We start from the raw sequence: 14,674 nt of genomic DNA on the forward strand, positions 1-14,674 counted from the left end.
AGTGTTTCACATTGTTCAGCATTAAGTGTTTCTCAAAGAAAACAAAGGCTCCAAAATACCAGGGTATCAAATGAGTTAAGACAAAAGCAAAACGTGTGCAAAAAGAAGAAATTGTTCAGTTGTGTCCTCGGTAAAACTCATCAAAACACTTCCCAATCAATCATTAATGACATACTGTTTTTCAATGCTTTCTTACGGCATCAGTGGCACGACTCTTTATGGCGTAGCTTGTTTAAGAGCTACCAGGTGTACAGGCAGTTTGTATACAAAAGAAATATCTAGAAATACTATTCCTCGGAATTGGTAAATAAGCTTTATTATTAATGTTACATGTACATTATACATCTTTAACTGGAACTATCCAGCATGTCACTGGTCTGAAAAAACATTGTTCTTCATACTACGATGGAGTCGTAGTAGCTTACTGAAAGAATACATGAAAAACAACATAGTAATAACAATAACAAAAAACTTTGTACAGCTTATACAACTTTGGAGATATTTCTAGGGTGTACATACAATATAGTTGCATGCCATTTTCTTCAATATGCTGAACTTTGGCAACACTGGCACTGCCATCGTAAAATGTCAGACTTGTCTCGTACAGTTCTCAGTCACGTGATACATGCAAACTTTATATACTTAAAATAGAAACAAATACACAATAACAAAATATCCATGTTGACTACATTGAATCAGACTTGGCTCCTTAGTCAAGATGGACTGGGTTGAGTTGCGGTCCAGTCTTCCATCCAGCATGGCTGTTCCACACAAACCTCTCAGATATGCTCAAAAATCCTTACAATGGACCAGGACCGCATTCTTCTGAAAGGCAGAAAATGTGTGACACACACACACACACACACACACAAAATCCACTGCTCTTCTATGCACAAAACACACAATCCTCTTGAGTACATATCTGTCCATCGTCCGTCCGACTCCCCCAACACACACACACAGTGCAATTCCAAATGATAAGATAAAACAAAATAAAAAAACAAAAGGGTGGGTATTTCAGAAGTTCACAGTTGCAACAGGTGTGATTGAGGGGTGAAGTCAAGTTGACAAGTTGACGAGCTCATGGGCCACAAACTGTTTCAAGCGCTCCAGGTACTGTCCGTAGAGCTCCACATCGTTGTGGCCGGCGCCCTCCACCCACAGGGGCTCCACGGGCCTCTGGCAGCGCTCGTACAGCGCCAGGCCGTGGGAAAAGTCGATCACCTCATCCTCTGTCCCATGAATTACCAGCACTGGAGAAGTCACCTTGGAGATCTTGTCAATACTTCGGGAGGCGAGTTTAGATGGGCAGACGCACCACAGACGAGGGAAAGAACAGAGGAAAGAGGAACTGTTAGGCAAGTAGAATTTACGAGCAATGATAAACAGATGACAGGAATAGGATTTAAAATAACTCAATGTGGTCATTTCAACGGCAGGCAGTTTACCCTTTTAGACTTGTCAACAGTGCAATTCTCTACGGCTGGCACAATTACCGTATAGCCAACGGTTATGAAAATAAAATAACCATCTAAAAAAATACAATTAATGGCTGCCTAGTATTGTGATGCAATAATTTCCATGGTAAGGTAGAATGTTCATTCAAATTATTTTAAAACCTCTTGAGAATCCGACCCCCTTTCCCCCCCAATTTTCGCATAAAATGACGTATCCAAATCTAACTGCCTGTAGCTCAGGGCCTGGCAAAGATAAGCATATTCTTCATACCAATTGAAAGGAAACACTTTGAAGTTTGGGGATATGTGAAATTAATGTAGGAGAATATAACACATTAGATCTGGTAAAATATAATACATCATCTTTGAAATGCAAGAGAAAGGCCATAATGTACTATTCCAGGTTAGGCGCAATTTTTATTTTGGTCAATAGATGGCATAAGTGTGTGTGCAAACATTTAGTCTGATTCAATAAACCATTGCATTTCTGTTTAAAATGTATCAAAACTGCCCAAATGTGCCCAATTGGTTTATTAATACAATTTCAAATTCATAACTGTGCACTCTCCTCAAACAATAGCACAGTATTCTTTCACTGTAATAGCTACTGAAAATTGGACAGTGCATTTAGATTAACAAGAATTTAAGCTTTCTGCCCATAGCAGATGTCCTGGGAAATGTTCTTGTTACTTACAACCTTATGCTAATCACATTAGCCTACGTTAGCTCAACCATCTGATGTGGGTCATTCAATGGAATGTATTTTGTGCAATGCCAATTGAGTTGAATCAACAAATCACAGCACATATTGATGAGTATACTTCCTGCGTTTATTTCCTGCTTTGCTCTATGGGTACACTCGCAATGGCCACCAGTCCACCCATTATGCCATCATTGACTTGAACGGGGACACCTGTTCTATTCATCCTATTTCTATGGCAGCACATGCAGTCAGGAGTGGAGGAGATGAGAAAATGTCTTTCTGTTTTAAATATGCACTTTCCCAAAGGCTATTTGAACGGTTATAATGGTGACTATGGTCATTTGGCTGACCAATAAGCGCCATCCAAAATTCCATGACAGTCACAGTCCTTCGATTCTCCATAACCTGGCAGCAACCAAGGACCACCAGATGGAGCATTTGAGTTAAGTGTGACTCAAACATGACTTCTTTATGATCTGTGTGTGTGTGTGTGTGTGTGTGTGTGTGTGTGTGTGTGTGTGTGTGTGTGTGTGTGTGTGTGTGTGTGTGTGTGTGTGTGTGTGTGTGTGTGTGTGTGTGTGTGTGTGTGTCACTCACTTGGGGAAGGCGTCAAAGCAGTAGGTTTTCTTGGTGTCTGGGAAGGCCACTCTCATGCCAGAGGTGAGGGGGGAGTGCAGGACGACCGCGGCACTCTCGTAGCGTGCCGCCAGGTCCACGGAAGGGACCGTACCGATACTCTGACCATACACGATCACAGTCTCTGGCCTAATACCATACCTGGGGGCAGAGACAGAACATTATCATCAGCTACACAGCATCAATACACAGCATCAATTTCCTGATACTACGAGTAAGGACGATGACAAGATAGGATGTCGATTATTATGATGATGATGATGGATGTAGACCAAGAGAAGGATGATGACAGTTTGTCAGTCAGTCGCTATTAACAAGATTCCACCACCCCACTCAGGTCAGAAGTTCAGTAGTCCGAAGTCCAGTAGTCAAGAGGGAGCTTAAGTCTAGGATCAGTCGGTGTGGGAGCATTGACGTGTCAACGAGGGGTGTGGTGGGACAAGCAGGAGATACAGATAGAAAAAGAGAGGAGAGGGAGAAAGGCATTCCACAGCCGATTATGGAGAATGTGACCAACACAGCCAGTCAGCTGACTTTCCCGGCTATAAACCGCTGCAGGACTGATCACACAAACATCACCAGTTCTACCTAGCCCAGCCTGTACAACACTAACACAAGGGTAGGTCATCCAACTGGTTGGAGAGTGACAGCACAGACATATGATGCGTGGAGACTCAGAGGAGGTCCCAAGAGGTCAAAACCTTCTGATGACAGAGTGGACTAAGTAGGCGCACAGGGCCCATAGGAACTAGACTATATTAAGAACTAGAATCCTCAAATGTGGGTGAGGAATTTTAAATTCAGCCTCTTCTTTGCCGGCAACTGTTCTGAGCAGCAGCATTACCTCAAACAGGCGAGCCAGGCTACTGCAGGCTGGCCAAAACCTAACATATGTCAAAACACAGTGTGTAATGTTTATAACAGTTCATGTAAAACATATGATTTAAAGTACAGCAAGGGACTGTAACACTAGTGGATCAGGTGAATGTAAGTGACTGTGTGTGTGTGTGTGTGTGTGTGTGTGTGTGTGTGTGTGTGTGTGTGTGTGTGTGTGTGTGTGTGTGTGTGTGTGTGTGTGTGTGTGTCCAGGCAAACTTAGGGTCAATTTCAGCATGAACTCACTTTACCTCACTGAGCACGCTCCATGGTTATATAAGCTCTCCACTACCCAATCATCAATGTATTCCCTGAGACCAATCCAATCTATAAACGCAGACAGAATGAGGGAGAGAGCAAGACAAATGAAAGGGAAGAAATAAGGGAAGAACAGAACCACTGACAGTAGAGGTCAACAAGGGGGAAGCAGCTAGGCTATAAGATAATTGGGTCTCGTGTTCTATACTGGGTCATATTTTCAACTGAAGAGGACCTGCCGCTACATACGTTAATAGCACGTTAATCACTGCTCTCTCTCCTGCCCTCAGTCATGTCAATCGGAACTGAAAATCGAGTTACACTCAATACGACCCATACCATACCAAATGACATTACAAACGACTTACTGTGTTGGTTGCCATGGGCACTACTGTGTGTGTGTGTTTGCTGAAGGGACCTTCATTTTGTCTCCAATCAATAATATGATTGATCAGGAAGTTTGTTGTTTTCACTTCCTGGGGCAGAGGCTGCAGTGAGTATCTGTCTGAAACCTCATTGGACATCTGTTACTAGACTACAAGTCAATATTAGACTTGGAAGGATTGACTGCTGGAACACATCCAAGTGATAAGAAAATGGAACAGCACTATTCTATTTGAGTGGACATCCCTCACAGCAGGTTCCCACTGACAAAACCCAACCCTTTTAGTTCTACAAATAGTGTGCGCTCTCTGTGTGTGTGTGTGTAAAAATGCTGTAAAGCAAGAATGCTTTCTAAAATATACATGTTAATAGTTTATTTATCAATTAACAAAATGCAAAGTGATTGAACAGAAAAATATACATCAAAACAATATTTGGTGTCATCACCCCTTGCCTTCAAAACAACATAAATTCTTCTAGGTACACTTGCACAGTTTGAAGGAACTCGGCAGGTAGGGTGGCCCAAACATCTTGGAGAACTAACCACAGTTCTCCTGTGGATTAAGGCAGCCTCAGGTGCTACTCTCTCTTCATATAATCCCAGACAGACTCAATGATGTTTGGGGTCATTGTCACGCTGCAGAATAAATATGGGGCCAATCAGATGCATCCTTGATGGTATTGTATGATGGATAAGTAGCTGCCTGTACTTCTCAGCATTGAAGAGACCAATCATTCTCACCAAATCCCCAACTCCATTTTCAGAAATGCAGCCCCAAACTTATAAGGAACCTCCACCATGCTTCACTGTTGGGTGCAGACCCTCATTCGTGTACCGTTCTCTAGCCCTTCAGAGAACAAACTGCCTTCTGCTACAGCCAAATCTTTCACATTTTGACTCATCAGTCCAAAGCACCTGCTGCCATTTTTCTGCAACCCAGTTCCTGTGTTTTCTGGCATAGTTGAGTCGCTTTCCATGTCGAAGGTATGGCTTTTTGGCCGCAAGTCTTTCATAAAGGCCGCTTCTTACCAGACTTCTCAGGAAAGTAGATGGGTGTAGAAGGGTCCCACTGTTTTCTGCCAAATCTGAGCTGATGGCACTGCTGGACATATTCTGATTGCGAAGGGAGTAAGCATGATGTGTCTTTCATCTGCTGCAGTAAGTTTCCTTGGCCGACCACTGTGTCTATGGTCCTCAGCGTTGCCCGTTTCTTTGTGCTTCTTCAAAAAGAGCTTGGACAGCACATCTGGAAACCCCTGTCTGCCTTGACATGTCAGCCTGGGAGAGGTCTGCCTTGACATGTCAGCCTGGGAGAGGTCTGTCTTGACATGTCAGCCTGGGAGAGGTCTGTCTTGACATGTCAGCCTGGGAGAGGTCTGTCTTGACATGTCAGCCTGGGAGAGGTCTGTCTTGACATGTCAGCCTGGGAGAGGTCTGTCTTGACATGTCAGCCTGGGAGAAGTCTGCCTTGACATGTCAGCCTGGGAGAGGTCTGCCTTGACATGTCAGCCTGGGAGAGGTCTGCCAGAGATGTCTGGAGATGTCTGCCAGAGTTTGGCTGTTGCTCACCCAGTTTTATTCCCCCTGTTTCTCGGTTTCAGTTAATGATTGCATTTCAACCTACATATTGAATTGATTATTAGCACCTGTTTGGCATAATTGTTTAATCATACACCTGATTATGTGCCAACAAAATCCCTGACTTTGTGCAAGTGTACCTACAAGAATTGATGTTGTTTTGAAGGCAAAGGGTGGTCACACTAAATTTGCATTTTGTTAATTGATAAATGTACTCTATTAACATGTCTATTTTTGAAAGCATTCTTACTTTACTGCATTTTTTCACACCTGCCCAAAACTTTTGTACAGTACTGTATGTACCAATAAAGTGTGTCTGCTGACGGTGTGGGACACACCTGCTGACTCATGATTGAGTCACCTGAACACGCAGGTAAGACAGGACCTCCCCCTGCACCAGAACATAGGAACACGAGCGTGTGCAAACACAAAACATTTTCCTCTCTGACATCAACGCAAATGCAACCTAAACTCACAAACACATCATTAAAACAGTATCTTGCTTTTAAAACTCACCTCAAAGTGATTGGTCAATTTGAGGAACAAGTTCAACAACAGGTTGAAACAGAGTGAAAAACATGTTGTTTCAAAGCCTAACAACTAAAATGGACAGCACTTTCCTAAGGTGATGACTAATTCAAAACACCATATGCATATTAGAGCTTACTCATTAGCATAGGCCTATGTATGAGCTGATTAAATACAGATTTGTTTAGACCTGGCTAAAATAAATCACGGGTTTATTATGATTGTGTATATTAGACTTTTTAAAATGTAGATGTTCCAAAGGCACACATCAATGGCTTGTATGCATGCAGGCGTGGAGATGCTAAACATGTTTATGATAATTAAGTGTAAATTACCATGATACAGGCAGTCTTTTGCATGACAATAACCGGCTGACAACATTTCATGACCGCCACAGCCTCATCTCCAGCCCTCATTTAACTTGCAAGAGAAACACACTCCCATAAAACAGACAGCGGCAGGATGCTAAAGGGAGACATTGAGAGCTTTTAGATATGATAAATAATTCACGTTCAAAGTCAGTAGGCCCACAGCTTTTTTTCCACACAAGCCAAACACATCTCATATAGACTATGACCTGTGGGTCAACCACAGGTAAAACACAGTCATGTGGTGAGTCAAGTCTATAATACCTGTGTCAGAAATGATGTATGGGTTTCCCCACTCTTTTATATATATATAAATATATATTAAAAAATCCCCCTTTTTCTCCCCAATTTTGTCATATCCAATCGGTAGTCACAGTCTTGTCTCATCGCTGCAACTCCCGTAGAGTCGAAGGTCGAGAGCCGTGCGTCCTCCGAAACACAACCCAACCAATCCGCACTGCTTCTTGACACAATGCCAGCTTAACCCGGAAGCCAGCTGCACCAATGTGTCAGAGGAAACACCGTACACCTGGCGACCGTGCAGCGTGCATGCGTCCGGCCCGCCGCAGCAGTCGCTACAGCGCGATGGGAAAAGGACATCCCTGCCGGCCAAAACCTCCCCTAACTCGGACGAAGCTGGGCCAATTGTGGGCCGCCCCATGGAGAGACGTGTCTCTGGAATTCAAGTCAAACACGGGCAGTGAAACACGGCACCAAGATGAACCATTTGACTGTTAAATAAAGGAGGCCAGGGCTCCCTGTAGAATGGAGAATAGGAGCACATGCTGCGTTGAGAATTGGGTCTGGCAGTGGCATGGCTAAGAGGCAGCAAGGTGGAGGTAGAAGTTTGCCATTGCGCTGATCTGAGGTGTCTTTTTGCCTTCTTTATGGTTACAAATAATACTTCTGGGAAGGGTAGGATGATCTTGGATCTGCCATTAGGGTCAGCTTCTATCTTGAGGGTGTCAGTCAGTTTGGCAATTATGGGACAGAAATGACATGGATCTTTGGATAACCAGTGGATGGGTGACAAAGTGGGGCAGAACCTGGCAGAGATTTGGGGTGGAATAGTATGTGACGTTGGAAACACCAAGCCCTGGCCAGTTGAAAACGTGCAGGGTTGGAAACACCAAGCCCTGGCCAGTTGAAAACGTGCAGGGTTGGAAACACCAAGCCCTGGCCAGTTGAAAACGTGCAGGGTTGGAAACACCAAGCCCTGGCCAGTTGAAAACGTGCAGGGTTGGAAACACCAAGCCCTGGCCAGTTGAAAACGTGCAGGGTTGGAAACACCCGAATCGGGCACAGAGCTGGGCTATACTAAGCCTTGGGCTAAATTAAAAGTTTGCACAGCCTCATCTCACCTGATAGTGTAAATTAGTTTATTGTCAATCAACATGGACTACAAACCCCACCACCCATGTTGTGCTGTCTCACGGTTCTCCCCTCTGGTTCTAACCAATGTGAGCCGACGCTGGTAGATGGGACGGCAGTACTATAACTGTTCATGTTGCTTCATTCTTCGTACTTAGATATTTGTTATGGAATTTGCAATGCAAAGTCAGTCCCACAGACATCCAAACTGCTGTAGCCTTCATGCATGGAAACAGGCAGTGACTCTACTCCTCACTGACGGGCAGTTTAACACTCTGCCAGAGAGAAAGCTCTGCTGATCACTGTTACATTACGGTCTGAAGCCATAAGCCACATTGTGATGTTGAGTTCAATATTGGCCTCCTGAATATTTTATCCCCATCGACATAGCTACACTGCACAATGAAATGTGAGCAGAAAATTTCCACACAAAACACCTCTAAGAGCTAATGGTAGTGCAGCCATGCAAACCCAGACAACCCACCCAAAGCCATCGTTAATAACAATCCTTCATTTGTTTTTCAGTCTAAAGCAGTTCCGACACTGGGTTAAAAGCGGAGGGATGGTGCTTGTAGAAATGTAACTATTCTCAAAAAGGGTAGCCTACATAAAATTAATCTCTGGATGCAAGAACTGAGAGTCCATGATCATTTCAATATCTAGGGCTAGTTCCTATGTGTCATTTAGGCCGACTGAATTAGTCACATCACGGAACCACTATGCAATCATATTCCCAATCCAACAGTAAGTTGTTGGGGTCTTCATATTTCTCCTGTTTTTCTAGTATTATATTGTTGTTGATTATTGCATTGTTGGGTTTGAAAGAAAGGCATTTACTTGTGCATGTGACATTAAGTTGACACCTTCCTCAGTTGTTTAACAGGTATCTAGCATATATGTTGGGCCATGAGAAAAAAATACATTTTGTATTCATTTTTAAATAGAGGACACACACAAAGCTAGTGCACAACCAATATGCCTTTTTTGGGTCCGATGCAGATTCCAATTTTTGGGGAACAAAACTTACCGATAGTTATATCTGCCAATATACTGTTTTCACACTGAGTTCTCATACACTGTCATCCAAAAAAACAATTGTCCAAGAAATATGCTTCAAATGTTGATTTCTTACATTGTGACAATGACACATCATGATAATGGTGTCCAGAGAAGTTTAAGATGACCTCTTTCACCCTGTGTTGAAAATCAGTCAATGGAATTGTCGCCCGATATCCATTCATTGGTAACAGAGACAGTAGCTGCTTCAAACAGAAATCAGTGTGCAGCATGAATCAGATTTCCAAAGCAGGGAAGAGGGGGAAGTCAGGACAAAGGGATGAAGAGAGGAGGAGAGAAATCAGGTCAGTGTGTCCAAGAAACAAAAACTATTGTCTACCATAGCAATACAATTATTGTGTAATTCACAATCCAATGAAATCATCTGAAGATGTTAATGTTTTTTCTCCAACTATTCCATCTCTCTCTAACCCCACCCCTCTCTAACCCCACCCCTCTCTAACCCCACCTCCACCCCACCCCTCTCTAACCCCACCCCTCTCTAACCCCACCTCCACCCATCTCTCTCTAACCCCACCCCTCTCTAACCCCAACCCCCCATCTCTCTCTAACCCCACCCCTCTCTAACCCCAACCCCACCCCTCTCTAACCCCACCTCCACCCCACCCCTCTAACCCCACCTCCACCCCACCCCTCTCTAACCCCACCTCAACCCCAACCCCACCTCTCTCTAACCCCACCTCAACCCCAACCCCACCTCTCTCTAACCCCACCTCTCTCTAACCCCAACCCCCCCCATCTCTCTCTAACCCCAACCCATCCTCTATCGTGGGATAATTCGATCAAGCCTGATTCTGTTGTGCTTTGACGAAATTACATTTTAAATCTGATTTTCTGAAACGGTCACGGGTGACAGTGTGTGTGTGCGTGTGTGTTTGTTTCCACAGGACTGTGGTTATTTCTTGTGTGTGTGCAGAAGGAACAAGTAGGCTAAGACGAGGAAAATGGCACAACACACACAGGTAATATGTGTAGGAGGGAGATCAGCAACAGAAGAGAATGGCTACAGTCAAATGGATATGAGATTTGCAGGAGAACCACACAGATGGTAGCAGGCATACATGTTTCTCAGCCCCAGCTACAGTATGTCTGTCTGTATGTCGGCTAGTCCCTGTATGGAAATGGTTTCCTGTTTAACTTGACTCTCAGACCTGTCCCATGTGGGCAAGGGGGGCCTACTGTATGGAGAAACACTTATTCTAGTCAATGTCATCACAGTGGGCAATTTGGGTCTGAGTGACCTCTGTGTTAGTTATCCTCTTCCTGTTTGTGTATTTGAATGTTCCATCCTTTCTCTGACTCATTTGTTTGTCCCTTTGATTTGTTGTCATGATGCAGGAAATAAGTCTGGATTCACTTTTATTCACCCCAAAACGGTGCATAAACAATACGTAGCCTAAACATCTCACATACGCTCGGACACACACATAAAAGACTCCGCTGAGAATGAAGGACAGGACAGAGGGGAAGGGTAGAATCCATAGAGGGAAGCACACTCGCTCTGTCTGTCTGTGTGTGTCTGTGTGTGTGTATGGGACCCCACCTGGGACCTAGAGCAGAGCTGCCAGTAAAAGCTAGCAAGAGAAAATAAAACAGGAGCGGGGGAAGTCATAGAGGACAAATGGAGGAGAGAAGTGAGATCAGAGGGAGAGAGAGGAGTGTTGGAGACTAGAAGTTATGTGGGGATCGATTCATTAATAGATGGGATGGGCAGAGGGATGGGGAGAGGATCTGATGAACAGAAAACCATTGCCTTGGGGGTGGCCGGGTGAAAGGTTGAGGAGAAAGCCCCTAGCCTACACATTTTCAAACATAATTTAATGTAAAGAAAAAGAAATGCTTTCTCCACTTTGCTTTCCAACCAAGGATGTTTAAGCCATGGTGCGAGCTTTAGGTGGAACGATAGTCAGCAACTCTTGGTAGGACACATCAACGTCACAAACAGCCACTTACTTGCAATCTCACTCCTCCACTATCACATCTGCCCTCCTCCCTCGTCCCCTTACTCACCGTGTCCTGAGTGCATGCCAGGCGGCGTCCACATCAGCGTACAGGTTCTTCTCCGAGGGTTTCCCCGAGCTGGCCCCGTAGCCCGAGTAGTCGTAGGAGAAGACGTTGCAGTTGATGCGTGAGCCCAGGCCGATGTAGAAGCTGCTCATCTGGCCCAGGTCCACTGCGTTGCCGTGTGAGAAGAGGAGTGTGAAGCGGGCGTTGGGTGAGCAGCGCACAAACATGCACGCGATGCGGTTGCCGCGTGAAGTGCGCGTCATGAAGCACTCGATGGCGTCCTTCTCACGCGCTGAGTATTGCCAGTCTGCGCGCTCAGACAGGTGCAGGGTCCAGCGGCTCCCGCTCTCATCACACATGAGGGTGTAGGTGGGCTCCGGTGGCAGGAAGGCCAGCTTGGAGGTGATCTTGCTGGGGCATGGAGGGCAGCAGAACAGGCAGCACAGCTCACTCAGGGACAGGTGGTTCATCCTCAAACACTGCTGGGGGAAGGGGGAATGAGAAGAGACATTACCATTCACTATTACTAATAGGGTATTATTGACATGGCACATTCAATAGCCTACATTAGCTTGATCTCACCAAGACTGAGGACAAATGAAAGAGGGTTTAAGGTATGTGTGTGCGGTCTGTACGTATGGTTAGGTTAATTGTCTCATTTCCAGCCCCCGCAGTTATTGACAGCCATTTTGAAAAATATGCTCAGACACACACCGACACACACCGACACACAGCTGCGACTCAAGGCAGTCTCGACCACTGATGCATACCTCCCACAAACAGACTGAGCCACATACGTTAAAGCCTATAACCAGACTTCACCTCAGCTTAAACAGAAATTCCTTATCAGATATAGTCTTATCTAAACACGTTGAGGCTAAAAATGTGTTAGTGCTTCGGGACTCGAGCACGAGAAAAAGCTAGAAAATAGCATTACTGTGTTTAGGTTACTAGGCTGGTGTGCAGCGATTCTCAAAGTTCTCTGCCCACCCTGTTAGACAAATGGGCAAGCCTAGCCACTCAGGTTGTCATGTGCCACCACAATCTTTGCTCCCCACTCTCCTCTTCCATCCTACCATCCTTCTCTTCTGCTAAATCCTTCTCCCCCTGTTCCCACCTTTTCGACCCTACTATCCTCATCCTATGACTTGCACTGTCTCATCCTATGACTTGCACTGTCTCCGCCACTCCTGCTCCGTCGCTGATTGACTCATTGCAAGCTTACAGAACAGGGCTGCAAGGAGCTGAGAGAAAATGGAGGAACCTTCTTTTCCTCTGCAACTGCTGCTAAAGCCACTTTCTATCACTCTAAATGCCAAGCTTTTGCCTCAAACCCTAGAAAACTATTTTCCACCTTCTCCTCCTTTCTTAATCCTCCATCCCCTCCCTAATCCCTTTGCAGACAACTTTGTCAACTACTTTGAAAAGAATAATAATAATAATAATATATGCCATTTAGCAGACGCTTTTATCCAAAGCGACTTACAGTCATGTGTGCATACATTCTATGTATGGGTGGTCCCGGGGATCGAACCCACTACCCTGGCGTTACAAGCGCCATGCTCTACCAACTGAGCTACAGAACACCTCATTCACTCAGCCTATTGAGTCCACTGGTCCTGCTCACACAGAACTACCTTATGCCTTGATCTCTTTCACACAGAACTACCTTATGCCTTGATCTCTTTCACACAGAACTACCTTATGCCTTGATCTCTTTCACACAGAACTACCTTATGCCTTGATCTCTTTCTCCCCCCCTCTCTCCAGATGAAATCCTGCGACTAGTGACGTCTGGCCGCCCGACAACCTGCCAGCTTGACCTCATCCACTCCTCCAGACCATGTCTGGAGGCGTTCTCCCATTCCCCATCGCTGACCAATGGCTGTGCCCCCTCTTACTTCAAAATAGCCCGAGGCACTCCTCAAGAAACCAACACTTCACCCCTCTGATGTCAAAAACTACAGACCGGTATCACATCTTTATTTTATTTCTGCCGTCTCTGACAAACTGCTCTTGCCATCTTGCTCAGAACGATCTTCTTGACCCTAACCAGTCAGGCTTCAAGACTGTTGACTCAACCGAAACTGCCCTTCTCTGTGTCAAGGAGGCTCTCCACACTGACAAAACTGACTTCCTCTCCTAGGGGAGTATTTTAAATAATCCCACAGCACCTCCCCTAGCACTCACTTGTCTTTCTTGCAAGAAATCTGGTCATCCAGAATCAGAACAGGCAAGTTCTACCCCATGGAAGCGCACACATCTTTTTTTTCTTTTTCATGACTAGTCAGCCAACACATCTATAAAAGCAATTCCGATTCTAGGGGACCACATAACGTTACACATCAGTTAGGGTTTGTTTTAGAGACTATCCAAAAGGCCTGGTTATAGACGTCCTGATACATTTAGCTACAACGTTAGTTTACGGTGGTACTGGAGATTTATCAACGCCTGTCAAGTAGTCTGATTGATCAGGCTGTAATACACAATTAATTGGTATATACCGCCTGATTAATCTTTCTAGTCGGGGGTGTTTACCAGAAATGATTCGTAACGATTATATATTAACGTTAAAGAAAATAAATCGTAGGGCCATCTTTGCCAGCCTATGATGACTGAAATGTAAACAGTGGTCGGCAAAGGTACAGCAAACACGTCGTTGTGTTACGGATGTAATCGTTGCTCTGAGTAAAGTAACGGATCGCCAAACGACTTGTGGGAACTCCTTCGCGTGAAGAAGGGGGAAGTGATTGAGATGCATAATATCAAACACGTTTACGCCACACCCTTAAACGAAAGAGAAGTACTTCCTAACAGCCAATAATTGACGTTATTAATGAGCTAATAGTCAATAGAACATTTTTGCTAGTAGCTAGCTAGGCTACCCGAAGAGGATCACACACATACCTGGTAATGTTGCGGATTGTAGTTAGTATTTCGATGATTCTGGCGAGTAACTTAGCTAGCTAACTGCCGTAGACAGATAACGCGTACAAGTAACTAACGTTAACCAGGCAGGTTGACTCGAAAATGCCTTAGCTTATCTTCCCTTCGTTCACTCTGGTTAGCACTCTGGTAGCTATGAATCTTCTTGACGTTTACACACGACTACTGTCTACCCAAACCAAGCTCCAACTATTTGACACTCAGTCTTGTCCATGTGGTCCGGATATTAACTTAAATGCCTCCACAAGACACATGTAAACCAAATATGTTAAATAATGTTGACTTCAGTCACAGGTTCAATACTTGTAGCTTAACCACTGTTGCTTGCTGACTATCTTCTGTACGGAACACGGAACAGAAAAAACATCGAAACCGTAATGACGCCAGTATGATTGGATTGGCTTATCAAGAAAGCCAATTAGAAACGACTATTTTCTAACAAAGGCCAATCAGATTGCTCAGATTGCTCAAGGCGTTACCTCGT

General features: G+C 44.7%; 1 protein-coding gene across 2 annotated transcripts; it reads right to left on the minus strand.

The window, feature by feature from the left end:
• Positions 1-294: 294 nt before the first annotated feature.
• On the minus strand, positions 295-14,553 carry LOC124034512 (alpha/beta hydrolase domain-containing protein 17B). 2 transcript variants are annotated; one of them, XM_046347805.1, is made up of 4 exons: positions 14,152-14,553; positions 11,248-11,723; positions 2,758-2,937; positions 295-1,285 (listed from the first exon to the last, which is right to left on the minus strand). In XM_046347805.1, the coding sequence occupies exons 2-4, from the start codon at positions 11,712-11,714 to the stop codon at positions 1,060-1,062; spliced, it is 873 nt and encodes a 290-aa protein (XP_046203761.1). In that variant the 5' UTR covers positions 11,715-11,723; positions 14,152-14,553; the 3' UTR covers positions 295-1,059. The 2 variants fall into 2 exon arrangements, with proteins under 2 accessions (XP_046203761.1, XP_046203760.1); XM_046347804.1 differs by having other exon boundaries at positions 11,248-11,726.
• Between the last annotated feature and the right edge of the window lie 121 nt (positions 14,554-14,674).

This window comes from Oncorhynchus gorbuscha, linkage group LG04 (genome assembly GCF_021184085.1).
Source record: "Oncorhynchus gorbuscha isolate QuinsamMale2020 ecotype Even-year linkage group LG04, OgorEven_v1.0, whole genome shotgun sequence".
Classification (NCBI taxonomy): domain Eukaryota; kingdom Metazoa; phylum Chordata; class Actinopteri; order Salmoniformes; family Salmonidae; genus Oncorhynchus; species Oncorhynchus gorbuscha.

Bases quoted from the DNA above. Each gene is read 5' to 3' on its own strand.
- LOC124034512 (XM_046347805.1), bottom strand. From the start codon at position 11,714: ATGAACCACCTGTCCCTGAGTGAGCTGTGCTGCCTGTTCTGCTGCCCT. The intron at 2,938-11,247 runs GTGAGTAAGGGG...CTCTGCCCCCAG, and splicing joins TGGCATGCACTCAGGACACG to GTATGGTATTAGGCCAGAGA. The intron at 1,286-2,757 runs GTGAGTGACACA...CGCCTCCCGAAG, and splicing joins TGCTTTGACGCCTTCCCCAA to TATTGACAAGATCTCCAAGG.